The sequence below is a fragment of the Phyllostomus hastatus genome, unplaced genomic scaffold (assembly GCF_019186645.2).
Source record: "Phyllostomus hastatus isolate PE091 unplaced genomic scaffold, TTU_PhHast_1.1 phas_contig_34, whole genome shotgun sequence".
Classification (NCBI taxonomy): domain Eukaryota; kingdom Metazoa; phylum Chordata; class Mammalia; order Chiroptera; family Phyllostomidae; genus Phyllostomus; species Phyllostomus hastatus.
This window is the reverse complement of record NW_025333857.1, coordinates 57,197,407-57,216,082: the sequence shown is the minus strand read 5'-3', so window position 1 is coordinate 57,216,082 and position 18,676 is coordinate 57,197,407. Positions and strand designations below refer to the sequence as shown.

Genomic DNA, 18,676 nt, shown 5'->3' with positions numbered 1-18,676 from the left:
TGGATCATGCGTGGTTCTGTATGTTACATGAATGACTTCAGGTATTATTCTGTAGGTGACAGTTGGAGGACTTTTGAGCCAGGTGGAAGACATAGAGCTTTGTGTTAGAAATCTTTCCAGTGGCATGCATGGAGAAAATGAGCAAATGAGAGCTGATTGAGAGACAGTTGAGACTGAAGGCTGGGTCATTAATATGGAAGCTTTTACAAGCAAAGCAGTGTCTTAGTGATACACACAGAGCAGGAAGAGTCCACAAAACACTCACTAAGTGGTTAAACAGCTAGAACTTGGTTATTGATTAAAGGAAAGGCAGGATTCTGGTTTGACTCTTGGATTTCTAGCCATTCACAGGGTAGAGAATAGATTTTATGTGGAGGGCAGGGGACGACCCTTATTTTCTTTATAATTTATATTTTGCCACACATTTAAAAGGATTTGAAATCGCTTACAAAAAAGATATCCATTCAGTAAACCTATTAAAAACAGGAGATGACAATAAACTAGAAACTTCAGCCAACTCTGTTATTCTAATTAAGCATGAAATTTATGTTTGAACTTCCTGGAAGGCAAGACAGAAACCCGGGGAAGAAAGGGTTCTGTAATTCTCACTGTTGAAAGGACACAAACCAACTTGTCAAGAGGACAGCAACTTTTTTTTTTCCTGCCACTAAATTATTGTGTGAGCACTTATACAAAAGTCATTGCATAATTCAATGGACAATTCAACAGAAAATGTAGAGGTGATCTTCATATTACTATTTCTGTTATAGCAACCCTTAATTAAAACAAGAGCGGAGTCATCTCATGAAGGGCAGCCTGAGTCCTACTCACCTTATGGGCTTTGTCGTGTCACTGAGCTCAGCGCAGGGGGAGGAAGGAGACGTGGTGCCCCGACCCAAGCAGGCTGTGCTCGGGGCTCCGGAAGCACTATAAGCCAGGGCAGCTCCACATACGAGTCTTAGGCAGCCGCCTGATGTCACGGGCTCCACGTCTTGTCTCTTCTCGTTTGAGGTGTCCTTTCCCATCTTGAGAGCTGCCTCTTACAGACACTCAGGGAAGAGAACGAAAATGGTGCCTCCTGTCTTTTCTTAAGATGTACACGTTTAAGACTTAAATCACTCCCGAAATGCTTCTAGCCCACTCAGCCCATGGTTATCATGGCCTCCCCTGGACCTTTAGTGTTCATCTGAGGAAAATGGTGCAAAATAGCGATAAAGAACTGGGTCTTTGGAGTCAGGCTGCCTGGATTTTAGTCCCAACTCGGCCACTTGCTAGCCGTGTGGTGCTGGGCAGGCCAGGACACGTTTTAAACCTCACTTTTCTTGTCTATATAATAGGGATAATGTTAGTGCTTATAGAGTTGTTTTGATATAATGTATGTATGCATTTGGCCCATAGAAAGTGCTCAATAAATATTAGCCGTCATTGTAATCATTATTTTTTACTTTTCTTTCCCAGTGTTAAACTCTTGCTGTGTGTTTTCACTTTTTACGTGGCCGCTAGTCAAGTTTCATATTTTATATGGGAGCTCAATAAATATTTGTGTTTGGCTGAGTTTGGGTTTTGCGTTAAGGTCCAACACTAGCTAGTTACACATAAATTAAACATGACAATCATGAAGCCAAGTTTCTGCCCATCGTGCACATGACCTTTGAGATTAGAGAGAAGCCTGGGTTTTAATTTCAGTGTGCCTTTCTCCCAGCCTGACATTTGCCCCTTGACTTGCTTTTTAGGAGAAACCATTGCAGCACTTACAGATGTAAGCAACTTGAATCACCCGGAGTCTGGTGGCCAGATCACAATTTTTACAGACAAAACAGGAGTTATAAAGGCTGCAAGGTTACTTCTTTCTTCAGTGACGAAAGTGTTGTTGCTGGCAGACCGAGTGGTCATTAAGCAGATAATAACATCGAGAAATAAGGTACTTCCCTTTCCGGTGTTTTTATACCGGGTCTTTCAAAGTTGCTCAAAAAGTTTTTTTTTAAGGTTAATTGCAGGTAATTTGGCAATGCTTGTCTATTTTAATTGTTTAATTAACAATTTAATTCTGTAATAATTGTTTAATTATAGTTCTAATTGTCTGTAGCTTGAGAGTGCTGTTTCTTCTATACCTGTTAATTCCTAAATGATGTGTGCTGGGCCTAAACTTTTTCTTAGAAAACTATTATCTACTCATAGAGACTTATTAGTGAAAGCCTTTTATGAACACAAATTTGGAAGGAAAAGCCGAACACCATGACAATGCATGTAGTAGAAACCTAAGTGATAAAAGTACTGAATTCCTTAGTACCTTTTTTTCCAAGTCAGGGAGTAACAAATGATAAGCTTAAGAAAACATTGTCTCCTGAAACCACATTTATCCACACACTACAGAATTTGCCTATGCAAAGTCCCTAAATATTACTGAATAATTACAAAACTTAGGGAATGGATTTAAATTCTTCCAGTGTCTCAGATAATACGGTCCCTTGATCATCGGGGAAGCCAGGGTGTGCACAATTACTTCTTTCCCTGGATAACTCCCTAGGCAAGGAGGAGAGCAAATGGCCAGGGAAGGGACAGTCCCTGTAGGGTTTGGGGGCAGAGCTTCCTGATGAGTGTGGAGTGAATCAGAAATGTAAGTTTAAAGAGTAAAAGAAATTGGAGAGGTGAATGGATCCGGCAGTTCTGGAGGAATAAAAATAGTGCCGCTCTCTTTGAAAGACAGAGGTTCTTCTGCTCAGCGTTGGTGGGGCAAATTGCCTTATCTGAGCTAGTGGCCTGCACTTCCTGAGCTGCCCGGGCAGATTAACATGCCAGACATCCATCATATCCTCATTAGAAATAAGTAAACACAGGATATCTGTGTTTTCTTTACCTATCTGCATCTGACTAAAACTAATCCAGTAGTGTTATTTTAGAGAAAAGCATTTGAAACGATGTTTCACTTCTGTTTACTTTATTTCTAATTCGAAGAGTACACATGACATTTTCTGTTGCCTCTACTGCAGGTTCTGCCCTCTATTCACCCCTGGCTGCCCAAGGCTTCTTGGCAATTAATTTATTTCACACAGGCAGTTCCTGACTGACCCACACTGTTTTTCTTTCTTGAAGTCCCCGGACCTCCCTTTCCACTCTGCAGATGGCTTCCTTCCACTGTCCCGAGAAGAGCGGGGTTTCCCAGTTCTGGTTAACTGACCTGAAGGCTTCTGTGGACCGTCTCTTATCCCCGCCCCCTCCCCTGTCCTCTGAAGATGGTGTTACCTCAGTCCTACCTATCCTCACCTTCTCCAGAATTTGCTACCCAAATGATTCCTTCTCTCATAGATTTCCTTGTATATAGCCTCCTGTATATTAGTCCTTTCTTTTACTTTTTCCTGTTAATTTTCAAGTAAGCCCAAGTCTCCCCATCCTAAAAACAGATCATCCCCTAGAATTCTAACCTTTGAATCCGCTTCTGCCTCTCTGAGCCCCGCTGGCCGGCTCCTTCTTGGACTCCTCCTCCTCCTCTCTCCTCTCGAAGAGAAACTTGCTCTTTTTTCCTCTCCCTCCTCTGCCTTGACATCTCTGTCCCTCTCACATCTACACCCAATAACAACATATTCTCTGTTTTGCAGGTTCTTGCAACTATGGAGAGACTGGAGAAAGTGAATAGCTTTCAAGAGTTTGTCCAGATATTCAGTCAGTTTGGCAACGAAATGGTGGAGTTTGCACATCTAACTGGAGATAGGCAAAATGTACGTGCTTGCCCCATTTTAAAGTTTTCAGACACATGCCTACTTCTCTCGTGCGCATCTAAGTTGTTTGTTCCCGTTTCACACGCTGGGAAAGGTCATGCTTGCCTTCAAGGCCCAACTCGAGTACTTTGTATTTGGTGAAACTTTCCATTAGACTTTTGACCAGGGCTCAGACAAATAAATAAGTCATAGATATTCTTAACAGTGCTTTGTTACATAGCTGTTGTTGTTTGCCCTGTGATTTTTATGTGTTATTCTGTTACCATAGCTTTCTGTAATTATTCTACGTTAGAGGCATAGTAATAACCCAAGCCATTATTTATTTGCATTGGCTGTGTGTTAGGCACTCAATATCCGTGACCTCATTGAATTCTCAAAACATCCCTGTAAAGCGGATGCTGTCACTGCTGTTTCACACGTGAGGAACTGCGCCCGGACCTCAACTTTCTCAAGGTCACGCTTTTATCAGATCGAACTCAGTCATGCCTGATTCTAAAGCCTAGAGTTGTCAAACTCTAGGACCATCTGGGGTTCACGGAAGGCCTGTGTTTTGTCCCCTGGGCCAGCCCTCTAAGAGACTAAGATGCCACTTTCTCCATCACTGGCCAACACCATTCAGTATATGCCATCGTGTGTGGCGTACAAGCATCACACATGGCATATACACTTGGCACAATGCCTGCTAGACCCAGAGGTTGTTTTGTGAACAGTCCTGTTCAGTAGGTCAGAGACAATGTGGAAATTAGAAGTGGCTTCAACTTCTGGTTTTGACAGATACTCATGATGGATAATATCCCTATGTAGGACACAGTCCTTGGGGATGCCACCTTACTGAATTAACTTTTGGTTCGTGGGCAGTTCCTTTTCCATTAAAGAGAGCTATACTGGGATGCAAGTGAATGAGAGGGGTATTCTAGGGATAACTTCGAATCTACTATAAACATTTACTAAAACAAATAAAAGGTAAATTATTCTCAAACTTTCGGTCTCTGTTATTTGTAAGAAAGGGCTTCTCAGCCAACTCCCCAGTGAAAAAAGACGGACTGATGTGTCCGTGTCCGCAAGCACGATTTCACCGGAGCACAGCCACGCTAATCCATTTACGGGTCATCTGGGACAGCTCTCACTCCGCACTCATGGGCTTAAGTAGCTGTGACAGAGACCACATCGTTCAGAAAGCCTAACAGTTTTGTTACCTGGCCTCTTATTGAACGTGCATGCTGACCTCTGACTTAGGTGGCCATAGCCAAATTGTTATGAGGAGCGTTTGGTTCTAGGTTGGATGGGCAGTGCTCAGCACTTCTGTGATGGCACACATGCCATCCGGGGCTCTGTGAGGACAGACTGAAAGAAAAAAAGTCAAAATGCAGTTCTTGCTTCAGACTTCATAATAGTTGCGGGAGATTATACACCCACGAGATACATCTCGAGAACCTTTCGGAGCGGTGTGTTGGTTAAGTATAGGATGAACAAACCTCTTACTGAGAGGAGGAAGTACATGCATGGAGTTAACCAGACATGGTCTCTGGAAGAGCTGACTTCTAAGTATCTACTGTGAAGGAAATAAGGAGCCCACAGATGCTCAATAAATGAGTCACTTCTGTTTAAGAAAAGCATGGGGTGAGCATTTCTGGCTAGGAGTGAGGTGTGTCCATGGGGCACGAGATGTCAGGTGTGGCGGGGACCAGAGCGGGAGCCCGTGGCAGCCTCCCCCTCCGGCTCAGTCCCTGGCTCTGCCGCCCCGCGGAAGGGCAGGCATTTTGTTCCACTCTGTCTGGTTCATGTATTTAGACTGAAGAGGTGACATTTTATAATACTTGATTCTGTTCCTTTTCACTGTCATTTTTTTTTAAACCACGTTACTTAGTTGTTGAGTATTATCATTGTTGAATAAATGACTTTTCAAGACATTGGCCCTGGCTGGTGTGGCTCAGCGGATTCAGCGCTGCTGGCTTGTGAACCAAAGGGTTGCCAGTTCGGTTCCCAGTCAGGGCACATGCCTGGGTTGTGGACCAGGTCCCTGGTGGGGGCACACAAGAGGCAACCACACATTGATGTTTCTCTCCCTCTCCTTCTTCCTCCCCCCTCCCTAAAAATAAGTAAATAAAATCTTTAAAAATTAAAAAGAAATGATTGTTCACGTGATCCTAGACTGCTCAGTGATTCTAGTTCCTTTTTAGGATCTGAAAGATGAAAAGAAAAAGGCAAAAATGGCAGCAGCCCGGGCAGTGCTTGAAAAGTGTACAATGATGCTTCTCACAGCTTCAAAGGTAAGAACACTGTTTGTTTTACTGTGTTGTAAATTAATAGAGAACCCGATTAAGTGCATGTAATTTACATATTTTACATTTTTTTTAAAGATCAGAATGATAAGTTGGAATATAGGCTCTCATAGTTTGAATCTCAGTTATTTTTTAGCAAGAATGCTAACTTTCTTCCCTGGTTCCAAACAGCAATTAAACTATGAGTCAGCTTTGCTTGAGCAGCTAGCTAAGCAGAAGATGGTGTGTTAGTGCTGGGAATAGAGGCCTGTCCCACACGGTCGCTGCCTGCAGGTTGTGCCAGCCTCCTTGGGGAGCCAGCACACGTATCTCTAGCAGAAGTTAGGCAAGTTAGAATCTGCTAAGTAACAGTGGAGTATTAAGTCAGCCCTTAGTTTGTTTACTCTGTAAATTCATATCTCTGATCCCTTATCCTACTTTAAACACAGTTGTCAATCAAGAGTTTGTAATTCCAAACAGCAGCTGGCCAGCAAAATTGATACAATTCAAGAATGAGCTAGTAAACATCTCGCTGTAGCATCTTGTTAGAATTGCCTTTTCTGCCCAGAATACTTACGCTGCTGGGGTCAGCCAAGCCACAGAAACGCATCTCCCTGGAGCCCTCGTGGAAGCTCCTGTCGGTTTCTAGGCGCTTGAGTAGCTTTTCATTTACATCACTTCTTAAAAGTCGGAGATGCAGCCGCAGTCATATATCATCTGTTCCTTTTTCCTCATTCTTCCATTGTTCTCCCACATGTAAGGCAACATTTAAAAATGTTTTTAATCATGATGAAAATAAGACATAGGGTTTTTTTTTTTCAAAAACTATAAGTAAACTGATGATTGAAGTGTAAAGATACAGTTTTGCACTCTGCCTTTTTCACTTAACCTTGCTATCGCTTTTTACTCATCCTGCGTCCACTTTTAGTGAGGAGAAGCAGCTGGGTGAGCCAGGGACGCGGGCGATGTTGGTAAAGAACCATTTTTATTAGCATGACCTGTTCTCTGCAAGATTTTGTGTGTTAGGATCTGGGTCAGATCTGAAAGTAAAAAGCTTCGATTGTTTTGAAGACGTGTCTCAGGCATCCCAACTGTGAGTCGGCCCACAAAAACAAAGAAGGAGTGTTTGACCGAATGAAAGTGGCGTTGGATAAGGTCATCGAAATCGTGACCGACTGCAAACCCAAGGGAGAGACTGACGTTGCGTCTATCAGTGTTTTTACTGGAATTAAAGAGTTCAAGGTAAGGATGAAGAGAACAGATTTTGATTTTTTTCCCTTTCCATTTTAAAGGAGTATTGCTATAGGTGATATCTTTATTTTTGTGTAATATTTTAGAATAGATGCTTCACAAAGGCAATTACTTATCTTTTAAAAAAATGCCATGAGGTAGAAACTTAATCATCAGTAACATTTGGCTTACTGTGCTATGTACAAAGAACTCTGGCCTTGGGGTATAGTAGCGAACCTGGCCCTGGTTAGCTGTATGGGTCAGCTATGACCTCCTGCCATCCGTTGAGAAGTGTGTTCCTAGCTCAGTCTTTGGAGCAGTGCTATACCATCCATGGATGAGGACAGACAGCAAATCATTTCTGCTGGAATTCCTGCTCTTCCCTGTGCTATAGGGTTTGTATTTTGAGACGGTTGTAGTAGTAATAGTATTTATTATCATTGAAGTTTTAAAAGGAACAATAATACATACTAACGTTTATTGAGCACTTACTCTGTGCTACGCTTGTTTTGAGTTCTGTGAATGGATGTGTATGTCTAATTGTCACAAGAACTATTAATATTATCCCCTACTAGACTGTTGAGGAGACAGAGAAACAGAGGTTAAGTATACTTGCCAGCTAGGAAGTGCCAGAGTTGGGATTTGCAATTAGGAAGTCTGGCTCTAGAATCCCCATCACGTTAGGGCCGAACTTCTCATTAGAGGTCAGAGTGATGGTGCAGCTGCTCTCTGGGCAAGAGCAGCGTGTGAGTCAGGAGGGCCCTCGGCATCATCTAGCACAACCCGGTAGTCAACAGGTGGGAAAACTAGGGCCCAGAGAAGTTACCTAAGATGCCCAAGGGTTACCACCTCTCTAACAGGCAGGGCTGTGACAAGGATAGCATTGTTTTCATCTTACTGCACTTTGACTTTTCGGGTCAGTTGCTCTATAATTTAGTTGTAATTCCGGTTTGGTCCTGGGAGGAGCTGAGTGTGACCTTCACCTACTCTGCTGCTACCTTGGATCCTCCACTTTGATTTTTAATTGTGTGAAGTAGGAGCAGGGGTGAAAGAGCCCCTTGTTCTTTTTAGGGACTTTGATTTTGATAAATAGTATTTAATCTCTAACTTCCTTTTTAAGTAGATATTATTATACCCACTTTTTCATTAAGATTTTTTTATTGTTATTCTATTACAATTCCAATCAATATTGCCCCCTTTGCCCTCCTCCGCCCATCCCCCCCGCCCCTGCCACCACAGTCAATTCCCGAGCTGCTCTCCATGTCTGTGGGTCATTCTTACATGCTCTTTAACTAGACCCTTCCCCTTCTTTCCACTACTATCCCCCTCTCCCTCCCCTCTGGCCACTGCCAGTCTGTCCATGTTTTTGAGGTGAAAAGCTAGTAAGTGAGGGAGACCTTCTTTAAAAGCAGGACTCTCCCCAGTGTCCATGACTTTCCAGCTTATACCTCTGGGTTTGCTCACAGGCTGTGTGGTACGCACAAGAAGCATTGTTATTAATAGTGCTGACATAAATCCCTCCCTGAGGGGAAAGAAGCTGCAAGAAGGGAGTGTTCTCTTAGAGTTTTTGTGGCTGAAAGAGATCTTAGAGATTATTTTTCTAATCCTCTCTCTTTATAAAGGTTGAGAGGGGAGATGTCTTGTCAAAGGTCCGAGGATAGTTAGGGAAACAAGTGGGGTTAGAGCCAGGCCTTTTGCCCCTTGACACTGCATTTCTGGCCAGGTTGACTGGGGACAGTGCCCTACCTGTGGCCACTGGCGATGCCCTCCCACCGACCCTGTCACCGGCAGACATTCTGAAGGGCAGAGCTATCGGGAATAGACTCAGTCTCACCACCACTGAGATTCTCTTTTTTGCATCTTGCCCTCTTTTTTGGATGGAGAGTATAATCTGTGGAGGGAATGCTTTTACCGTATTAGGCGGTTCTGTGAATATGTGGACGAATCTTCTGAAACCCTAAAAATGAATGGCCTTCAAAAAATACCTCTACCAAGTTACTGTTTAAAAACACATCTCTGTTCTCTCTAAGGGGAAACTAAAAAAACCTTAACAAAAACGATGGGGTCAACATGGCTGATGCTTCTGTTGTAATAATTCTTGTCAAATTCTCAAATTCTCAGATCTTCACCGTCAATTCCATACCTCACTTTTTGCCCATGCTCTTTCCCAGCTCAAAGCAATATCCTGCCTACACATGATGGAGTGATTCTGGAGACAACTTGGGCCAGGAGGAGAAGGGGCAGCCAGCCAGCCCCCTAGGGCCTCTTGATTTTGAGAAATCTTAATACTCTCACGGGTCACGTAAGGGGTAACTTGGGACAGTCTGTGTGGAAGGACTCAGACACTGTCAGGCGTTCCCTCGGCACCTTCACTGCGAGCAGGCGTCATCGTCTCCTCCCGTCGCCTCCTGGCCCAGGTCGTTTCTGTGATGTAGTTCATGGGCTAGGGGTCACCTAAGGTTGAAGTGGCATGGCATGTCTCAGAAAACTGAGAGGGGAAGTTCGCATCAGTGAACATGTGTCTGTCACATATTGAAGGAACTCTGAGCACCCGGTGGCTGAGGTGAAAGTTGGGGGTGGGGGTGGGTAAGACAGACTGTTAGAGGGGTGCATAACGGCAGGACCCTGGAGGATGTTGTGTTACGCAGGAGAGGTTTGGGCTTGATTTCATAGGTGGTGAGGAGCCAATCAGAGGGAGGTGGCATTGCCACCAGCTTTACCTTTTAAGAAAGACTATACAGGCCCCCTGGTAGAGGATATTTTGGTCAGGGAGGTGCTGTTGGGCACGTCAGACAAAATATAGGGAGGCCAGTAAGGTGACTGGTAGAGTTTTGCTGCATTAAGAAAAAAATCGATATCTTTCTCGGTCCTTCCCATACCTTCCACCTTCCACACCCTTCCCCTGGGCTCAGTACACATTCATATCTGGGTGTAACATTTTCTAGGGCTTTGCCTCAGCATTTTCTCAGATGCAGATCCTTTACCTGGAGGCTGGTTCATTTTCTCTACTGGTTGCTACATGATAATACTCTTCCTGACTTAGTCACTGATCTTGCAGGAATGTTGGATTAATAGCAGATGGAATGAGGCTCTACATGGCCATTGGTGGCTGTTAAGCAACATGTTCTGCTGGGTTAGTGAAGAATCCAGTCATCACTGGAGGCCACCCACAGGGAAGGAAAGTCCTAGTGTCTTCCCGGGCACTGCTGGAAAGCACAGTCCACTCTAGTTAGGTGGGAACATTCACGTGGATGTGTGTCCTTTTTGTTCGCAGATGAATATTGAAACTCTTCGGGAGAATCTTTATTTCCAGTCCAAAGAGAGTCTCTCGGCGACGTTGGAAGCCACGTTGGAGCGGACAGAGGACTTCACCGACTCTGCCTACACCAGCCACGAGCACAGGGAGCGCATCCTGGAGCTGTCGGCTCAGGCGAGGAGGGAGCTCCAGCAGTTGGTTTCCGTGTGGATCCAGGCTGTAAGAACCTATTTTCATCAAAGTAAATTTTACATAATAGCTCTTCCCTGCAGTTTTGAGAGCTGTGGAAGCAAACGCAATCACCAGGGATATGAATGTGGTCCCGAGAAGACCAGGGTGTCTCATTCCTTGTCTCCCTCCTGCTTGGCCCACGTAGCCTTGCTGTCCAGCACTCACAGGATTTAGCAATTCAAGGCCTGTTTCTTGTCCTGGCCACTGTGGATTCTGTGCCCCTGTCACCATCACTAGTTCACCCTGTTGTCCCTGCTCTCCCACCAAACTCACCGCCGAAACATTCCTCCCCAAAACGCTTCTTCAGAGTGAAGAGCAGAGGAGGAGAGCCCTGCCTAGGGGTTCTTGGGGCCTGAGTCCTACCGCAGGAGCCGTTCGCGTGTGCATAGCTCTTGACTCTGAGGGCAGCTTGGCTTCCAGACACAGCAGTTTAGGACAGTTACTCAGGTCTAGACGCAGTGAAGACAAGGGCGGATCCAGCTGGCAGGGGAAGGATTTCTCACTCTTGTGCAGATTGTGGTCTGAGATTGGTGGGCAGCCTTGGCTTAAAGGGCCTTAAGTAGGCTGCTCATATGCTCAACGCATGGGCAGTTACCTGGGCGAGCGTGGTGAAGGCTGGTAGAAGTGGGGCAGCACAGGAAGCACGCACCCAGTTTCCTGCAGAGGGTGGGTTCCAACCTGAGAGACACAGGCCTGGGATGTCTCTGGCACCCTTATTTATTTCCTAGACCTCGGCTGTGTCAAAGCTGTATTTAACATGGTTTTCAACATACAGCATGGAGAGAACAAATCTGGAATCTTAAACAGAAGCTTTGGCAGTGAAGATGAAGAGGAAGAGTGAATGTGGCTGAGAGTGTACTGAACAAAACAGTGTTTATGTCCTTGTTAATAAATTGATTTATGGCCCTGGCTGGTGTGGCTCAGTGGATTGAGTGCCGGCCTGTGAACCAAAGTGTCGCTGGTTTGATTCCCAGTCAGGGCAGATGCCTGGGTTGTGGGCCCTGTGGGGGCATGCGGAAGGCAACCACACATTGATGTTTCTCTCCCTTTCTTTCTCTTTCCCTTCCCCTCCTCTAGAAATAAAGAAATAAAATATTTTTTAAAAAATCCTTCTAAAAGTTAATTTATGAACGAAGAGTAGATATGAATCACAGATTTCTCTTGTATTTGCTCGGCATCACAGCATTGCAGATGTTTACAGTGATGGGGAAGCCTAACCCAGAGCAGAGTGGTGTTAGGAATAAAAGCAATATTTTACGTTTAGTTTGAATCATCTATGTGATACCTAATCTGAAGTATAGATTGCTTCGGTGTTGAATTTCAAGGCCAACATTCCGTGAAAAGAGTTCCTTGCAAGGAAATGCTGTTGGTGTTGGGAGTCTGATTCTATCAGTACTTCAATGTGCAATGAGCGCCTTTCCTATATTTCATAAGCACTCATCTCCGATTCTGCATACCAGGCGTATTGTTCATTCGTTTATTTGCTTCAGCAGTTGTTAACTGAGTGCCTTTTATATGCCAGGTACTGGAACTCTAAAGATGAAGGAGATAAAATCTTTGCCTGCAAGAATTTTGCAATGTATAAAAATGTGGGAAGGGATGAGGCAAGTATTAAAAGCTTTGGAAGTGTCCAAAAAGAAGACATAGTTTGTGTATTGAGAGAATTTGAAGGAGGATGGATTTTTATTTAGGGAGAGGAATCAAGATGGTTTCCTGAAGATACTGACATTTAACTTTGATCTATTCCCTCAAAGAACTGAATATGTCCTGGCTTCCATTTGCTGTGCCAGGCATTGTGGGTTCAGTGGTGAGCCAAGTGAATGTGATCCCTAACTTCGTGGACTCACCACTGCCTAGTGGGAAGGTAGACATTAAATAAACAAAAATCAAAGAGGAAATATGTGCTGGCATACTGGGATGAGTACCTAGAGAAAAGGTTAGTGTGGGTACAAAGAGCATGTAATTTAGATGGTTGATCTGAGAAAGACTTTCTGAGGGAAAGACATGTATGTAAGCACTTGAAGAGGAAGAGTGTGTTCGTTTTTAACTAGGTAAATAGTGAGGAAATGAGGATTCCAGGCATAAGGTAAAATAGTTTAGTTTTAGACATGAGAAATTTATTAAAGTTAGCTTTTTAGAAATTAACCTGTTTATAGTTAGAATGGGAAAATTAAATACTTAAAATTCTATCTTCTAACCACAAACAGGTGAATTTTTAAAATCTACTTTTTGATAGTGCACAGAATATTAGAAGTTTAGTATAATTCATAGCTCAAGTAAAATTGGAGTTACGAGATGAAAGAGATGAGATAACCCTATATATACACTTTTTAAATTTTTTAGCAAAGCAAGAAAACAAAAAGTGTTGCCGAAGAACTGGAGCTCAGTGTCCTGAAAATCAGTCACAGCCTCAATGAACTTAAGAAAGAAGTAAGTGTCGCTGGAAATCTAGCTTCTTTCAATTCCTGTGAATTTTCGTCTTGTGTATGGTATGTACGCAGTGCGTAAGTATCAGTAGGTCCCTGTGTGCAGAAAACGATATCTCAAGTTTTCCTTTGAAGCCACCGTTTTATTAGGGCCATCAACCTCAGAGCTTGTACATGAATGTTCATAGCAGCTCTGTTTATAATAGCCCCAAACTGGAAACTGCCTAAGTTTTCATCAGTGGGCATTGATAAACGAACTTTGGTGTGACTAAACCAAATATTATTCAGCAATAAAAGGAACAATATGGACATACAGGCAACAATGTGGATGTCACACCCTGACTGGGTAGTTCAGTTGATTAGAGTGTCATCCCCATGTGCCAAGGTTGTGGATTTGATCCCTAGTTGGGGTGCATGCAGGAAGCAACCAATGATTGCATAAATGGGTGTAATAGTAGGTTGATCTCTCTCTCTCTCTCTCTCTCTCTCTCTCTCTCTCTCTCTCTCTCTCTTTCCCCCTCCCTCCCTCTCTTCCTCTCCTCTTTCCCCCCCCACACACACATACTTTCTCTCTCCAAAATCAATTTAAAAAAATATATGGATGTCACAATGTTATACTGAACATAAGCTGCAAACAAAAGTGTGTGTGTGACTGTTTCTACCTCTGTCTCTGTCACTGTTTCTGTCTCTGTGTGTATGTGTGTGTGTATGTGATATATACATATATACATGTATACAGCATCTGGCACAAATAACACCCATTTTATATTAGAAAAGCATAAGCATGTAACTCTGTAACATAACAATATCACACTCAAGCACACCATATGACATTTTAGGTGAAATGTTCAAATTAAAACTATAAATTACTACAACCTTATTATCACCCTGCCAACCACACTCAGGCAAGCCTTACTTCTGCTGGACCTTGTAGATAGCTGTATATCTAGATAGATAGATAGATAGATAGATAGATATAGGTATAGATATATAGCTTTTGGGAAGAAGCTCTAGAAAAGTCAAAACTAAAGGTGACATAAATCAGATTGGTGTCTACCTGGGGTCAGTTGTTGGGGGGCATTTACTACAAAGGAGAACTTTTTGGGGTAATAGAAATGTAAACACTAATTATGGTGGTAGGTATATGTTTGTCAAAGCTCTTCAAACTACTCTTGGCACATTTAATTGGGTATCAATCACACCTTAGTAGTGTAATTTTTAAAAACTGTCCTTTTGGTTCCCTAAATAAAAACTTGGTCCTCCCATGACTTGCTTGGCCTCTCTCAGGTCTTTGAAAGTCACCTTCAGGCAGGCGTCTGCACACTACAGCCAGGCTGCCTGTTTGTCTAAATAAAGTTTTGGCGGACACAGTCCCGCTCATTCGCTTTGTCTACCGTTTGTTTTTTTTCTCCACACCAACAGAAGAGTTGGGTAGTTGCAACAGAAGTTGTGTGGCCTGAAAAGCCTAAACTCTTTACTCTTTGGTCTTTACAGAAAAAGTTTGCCCATCTCTGCTTTATGTCATAAAACATAGTCTCAGTTCAATATATGAGAATGTTGACTCCAATGTATTAATCATTATTTCAGCTGTGGGACTCGTCTCCGGCTCCCCATTCTCCCGACCCCAGTGAGGGTTTTGGGGGAAGTGTGGTGTCTTGTCCCTGGTTCACGCCCTTCATCCCGGCCTGATCTGGTGCCTGTGGCTGATCTCGGCCAGGTGTGGCTCAGGGAGGGGAGACAGGGAGCCCTTGGTGACTGGTGCCCTCTAAGATGCTTTGGACTGTGCAGATGTTTAAAGCTGACTCTGTCTTATGGACACTCAAGTGTGTTCTTCAGAGGCATTCCTGTGGTCCCCCTCCGCTCCCCTTACTATGGGTCGCATTGCCCCGTCTCCTTGGGTGTGCCGGGAGGTGGGACTTGCAGTCGGCACCATCAGCTCTCCAAACAGTTCCTCCCCATGAAAACCTCTTCTCTCCCTCATCTCTCATTTCTTGGTTCTTTCATAGTTTTGAAGTAGATCAAAGGGTCAAGAGGATGAAATTGGGTTTTGGATGTTTATAAGTTATATACATGGTGATCTCTTTTACCTCTTACTTGGTACCAACCTCTATTGAAACCTTCATTTTAACATCCTATCAAACACAGAAGGGTATGGTTTTCTATGGTTAAAAAAAAACCCTACCCATTTTTCCCCAGTCTATTTAATTTTTATGAAACTGTTGTTAGAAATGACTCTCAGAGAGCACACAGCCCTTTGGTATTAGGCTGAGTGGCTTTCCACAAGTTTCATTTTTCTTACCTCTGAGATGGGTGTAACATTATCAGCCTAGAATCTTTGTTAGAATTAAGGGAGACAATGTCTGTAAAGCTGTTGGCAGTATGTTGCATGGGGCAGGCAGGACCTTTGTGCTATTCACCCCCCTCCCATTAGGGCTTCTTAGAACCATCTGTAAAATTTACGTGACCTTGGACAAGTTACTTGACCTGTTTCATGGTCTGTAAAATAAAGGGCTGGCATTAAGTATTCCCTAAGGCCCTGATGCATAAACAAAGTCTGAAAATTTTTATGCAGCGTTTTGTTTCCAAAAGAAAGTACGTTTTAATGTCTTTGTTTCGGACTGTAATTATTCTCACTTGATTGCATAGAGGTGGACTACCCTATTGTTAATTTTGCAGAAAGTCCTATAATTTGAGTTGACATTGGATTGCTTCCAGGAAAAAAAAGAGTCACTTCATTCGAATAGGCTTAATTCAAGGTCAGATTTTTCTGGGGACAGTGTTATTAAAAATGATCTCTTTCTGGAGAAGCCAAAAATAACCGGTCACATTGTTATTATTTTTTTAAAGACCAGGATAAGGAGAAGAGTTTGAATAGTACCCAAAGATATCCAGTGTGAGTGAGCTGTGCTTAAAATCCACTCCCAAGTCAAACATAACCTCGGGGGCTTTGTTACCTTTTTATGTATTGTTCTTCCTGTGACCCAAAAGTTAAAGCAAAGTTCTGGAAAACAGCTCTAGAGAGACTGGAACCCCGCTGAGGGAAGGGGGCGTGTCCTGCTTGTCAGGTGTGTCCAGGCTCTAGTCCAGTGCCTGCCTTGGTGTAGGCACTTGGTAAAATTCCGCCGACTAGCTACACTGATTGAATCCCACACTGATATGTTTTTTAAAAGTCTAGCCTTTACAGAAAAAGTTTGCCAATCTCTGTTTTATGTCATAAAACACAGTCTTAGTTCAATATATGAGAATGTTGACTCCAATATAAAGAAACGTACTTATGAACACAAACTACTATTTGATGTCTTTCTTAGTACTTTGAATACCATACTGTTAACACTGTGCTATTCCTCACTAACTTTAAGGGTGGCAGAAGCATTTTTTAGGGTAAGAGAGAGCCCGTGGGAAAGAGCCGATTGATAGTAGAATGAATAAGGGACGGGGCTGCTCTGCCCGGGTGACCAGGTCATTTTCTTTAGACAGCATTACTGCCAGCACAGGGACTCAGAGATGTTGGCATCACCCCTGCCCTGGGGACACCTTGCAAGCTCCCCAGGTCTTCACAACTGCTTCCATCACCCTGAGAATCTTTCCCTTTTCCCCTTAAAGGTTCAAGGGGGACTGTGTTGAGGTTGCTACTCTTTGATTCTTAAAGTGATTCTGTGGGGTGTGGTCATGAAATCTCATGGTTTGCTGTCTTCCTTTCATCACCCTCCACCCCCCACATCTGCAGCTTCACTGTGTGGCAACTCAGCGGGCGGCCGATCTGCTAAAATACCACGCCGACCACGTGGTTCTGAAAGCATTAAAACTTACTGGAGTAGAAGGAAATTTGGAAGGTTTGGCTGAATATGCCTGTAAATTCTCAGAACAGAAAGAACAGCTTGTTGAGGTGAGTCATTGGTTTACTTGTTACAGAAATTGTGGATCGCTGATAGCGGTGCCATCATCAGGGAGTACTAATGCAAACACAGTGTTTGGTTAACTTACACGGACACTTTCTCACTTCTGGGTTTTTAAAGGTATTACGTTTATCTGTTCTTACAACAGCCTGGCTTCTAAAACAAAACAGCCAAAATTGCTAGAACCCACAAATGCGTTTCTTAATCTTTTCCGCATTCTCTCAGAGATTAGACTGCGAGTGGTGCAGTGGAGATTCACTGTTCGCGTACCTATTGGAATCTCCTCTCTGTGTGAGTCTGTTGGGTCTCAGCGGGAAAGAGATGATGGCACACTCAAATTAGGGTAATTTAAAGAGGGTTTAATAAAGGAGCTATTTACAATTGCAAACACGGGGTGCAGAGGAAACCATAGGAGTGCAGTAACTGGGGTTAGTGATAGCTGGTACCCACCCTAAGCCCAATGGACAGGAGAGTGAGTGATCACTGGACACTGGAAGGGCATAGAGTCTTCCAGAGAGACACCCTGAGAGGCGGTTTTAGGACTAGACAAAGAGATAGTCCAAGGTGACCCTGTAGGGGTAGAACCTGGGAATAAAGGCCATACTCATCTCATCCCTGCTAGTCTATTGCTGGGGCTTCCCATTGGCCAAACAGAGCTGCAGACCACATAGGCCAGACTCCCAAGCAGGTCTGAGGAAGAGGGAGAATGGATATGGAGGACCAGAGAGAAGACAGCCAGTGAAATACGCCTTCTCTGAGCCCATCCTGTTCTTCCCAAATCTCTGTCGTGTGTTACTGGTGCTTTGCCTGCCACTTTTGTTATAATTTAAGTTATTTATGGATATTTAGCCTTCTGCCTATTGAGAATGTCAGATATCTGATATGCTAGTAAAAAATATATATACTTAAGCCATATACACCTTGTATATAAAAAGTATGTCTTAGCCAGTATGTATATAAGTACATGAATATGAAACATCTAGCTGTTTTCAGGTGATCTGATGTAATACCCTGCTTGCCAAATCCCCAAACCTGATGGTTGAAGGAACTAGCTTCCTCTCTATTTGATTATATGTGAAAACTGCTAAGGGGCATTCTTAAAATGACCGTAATTCCATCTCCTTTTAAAAATAGCTTCAATGCCATTTTGTTTGTAAATCAAATATTATGATTGTAAGCAAACTTGCTAATTATAGGAATTCTGCAGCAAATCTTTTTAAAGATGAGAAAATAATTTTTTCCAGTTTTCTGTTTTAAGCCTCTAGGTTTTCAATGATTTTTGCTGATAATGACCCTCTGCGCATTACATTGGTCTCACCTAGGTCAGTGTTAACTCCAGTGAAAGGTGTGTTAAGTATTTGACCATGAAGGAAAGTGGTTTTTGTTGACAGAAAGAATGTGTAGCTTTTACTAATTGACCTAGTTTAGCCAAGAGACCTTGGGCAAGTCGCTTCTCTGAGCAAAGTATCTTCATACATAGAGTGTGTGGGCTCTGGTTCCCACACTCCCCCTGGAGACTCCCCCACTCCGAGACTCCTCCTGGTTCTAACATTCTCTGACCACCTTGCCGTGGTCAGACAGGAAGTAAAGACACTATGCTGTACCCTCATTTGTTCCCAGAGATTCTGTTGGTAACCAATACAGCATTATAATTTCTCCT

General features: G+C 43.3%; 1 protein-coding gene across 1 annotated transcript in view; it reads left to right on the top strand.

The window, feature by feature from the left end:
- CTNNAL1 (catenin alpha like 1) overlaps positions 1 to 18,676 on the top strand; it is a 52,094-nt gene that overhangs the window by 14,079 nt on the left and 19,339 nt on the right. The window contains exons 3-9 of the mRNA XM_045840871.1: positions 1,734 to 1,921; positions 3,597 to 3,716; positions 5,897 to 5,986; positions 7,049 to 7,219; positions 10,482 to 10,682; positions 13,038 to 13,124; positions 16,848 to 17,006. Of these exons, the coding sequence (XP_045696827.1) occupies positions 1,734 to 1,921; positions 3,597 to 3,716; positions 5,897 to 5,986; positions 7,049 to 7,219; positions 10,482 to 10,682; positions 13,038 to 13,124; positions 16,848 to 17,006 (1,016 nt within the window). The remainder of the gene's footprint in view (positions 1 to 1,733; positions 1,922 to 3,596; positions 3,717 to 5,896; positions 5,987 to 7,048; positions 7,220 to 10,481; positions 10,683 to 13,037; positions 13,125 to 16,847; positions 17,007 to 18,676) is intronic.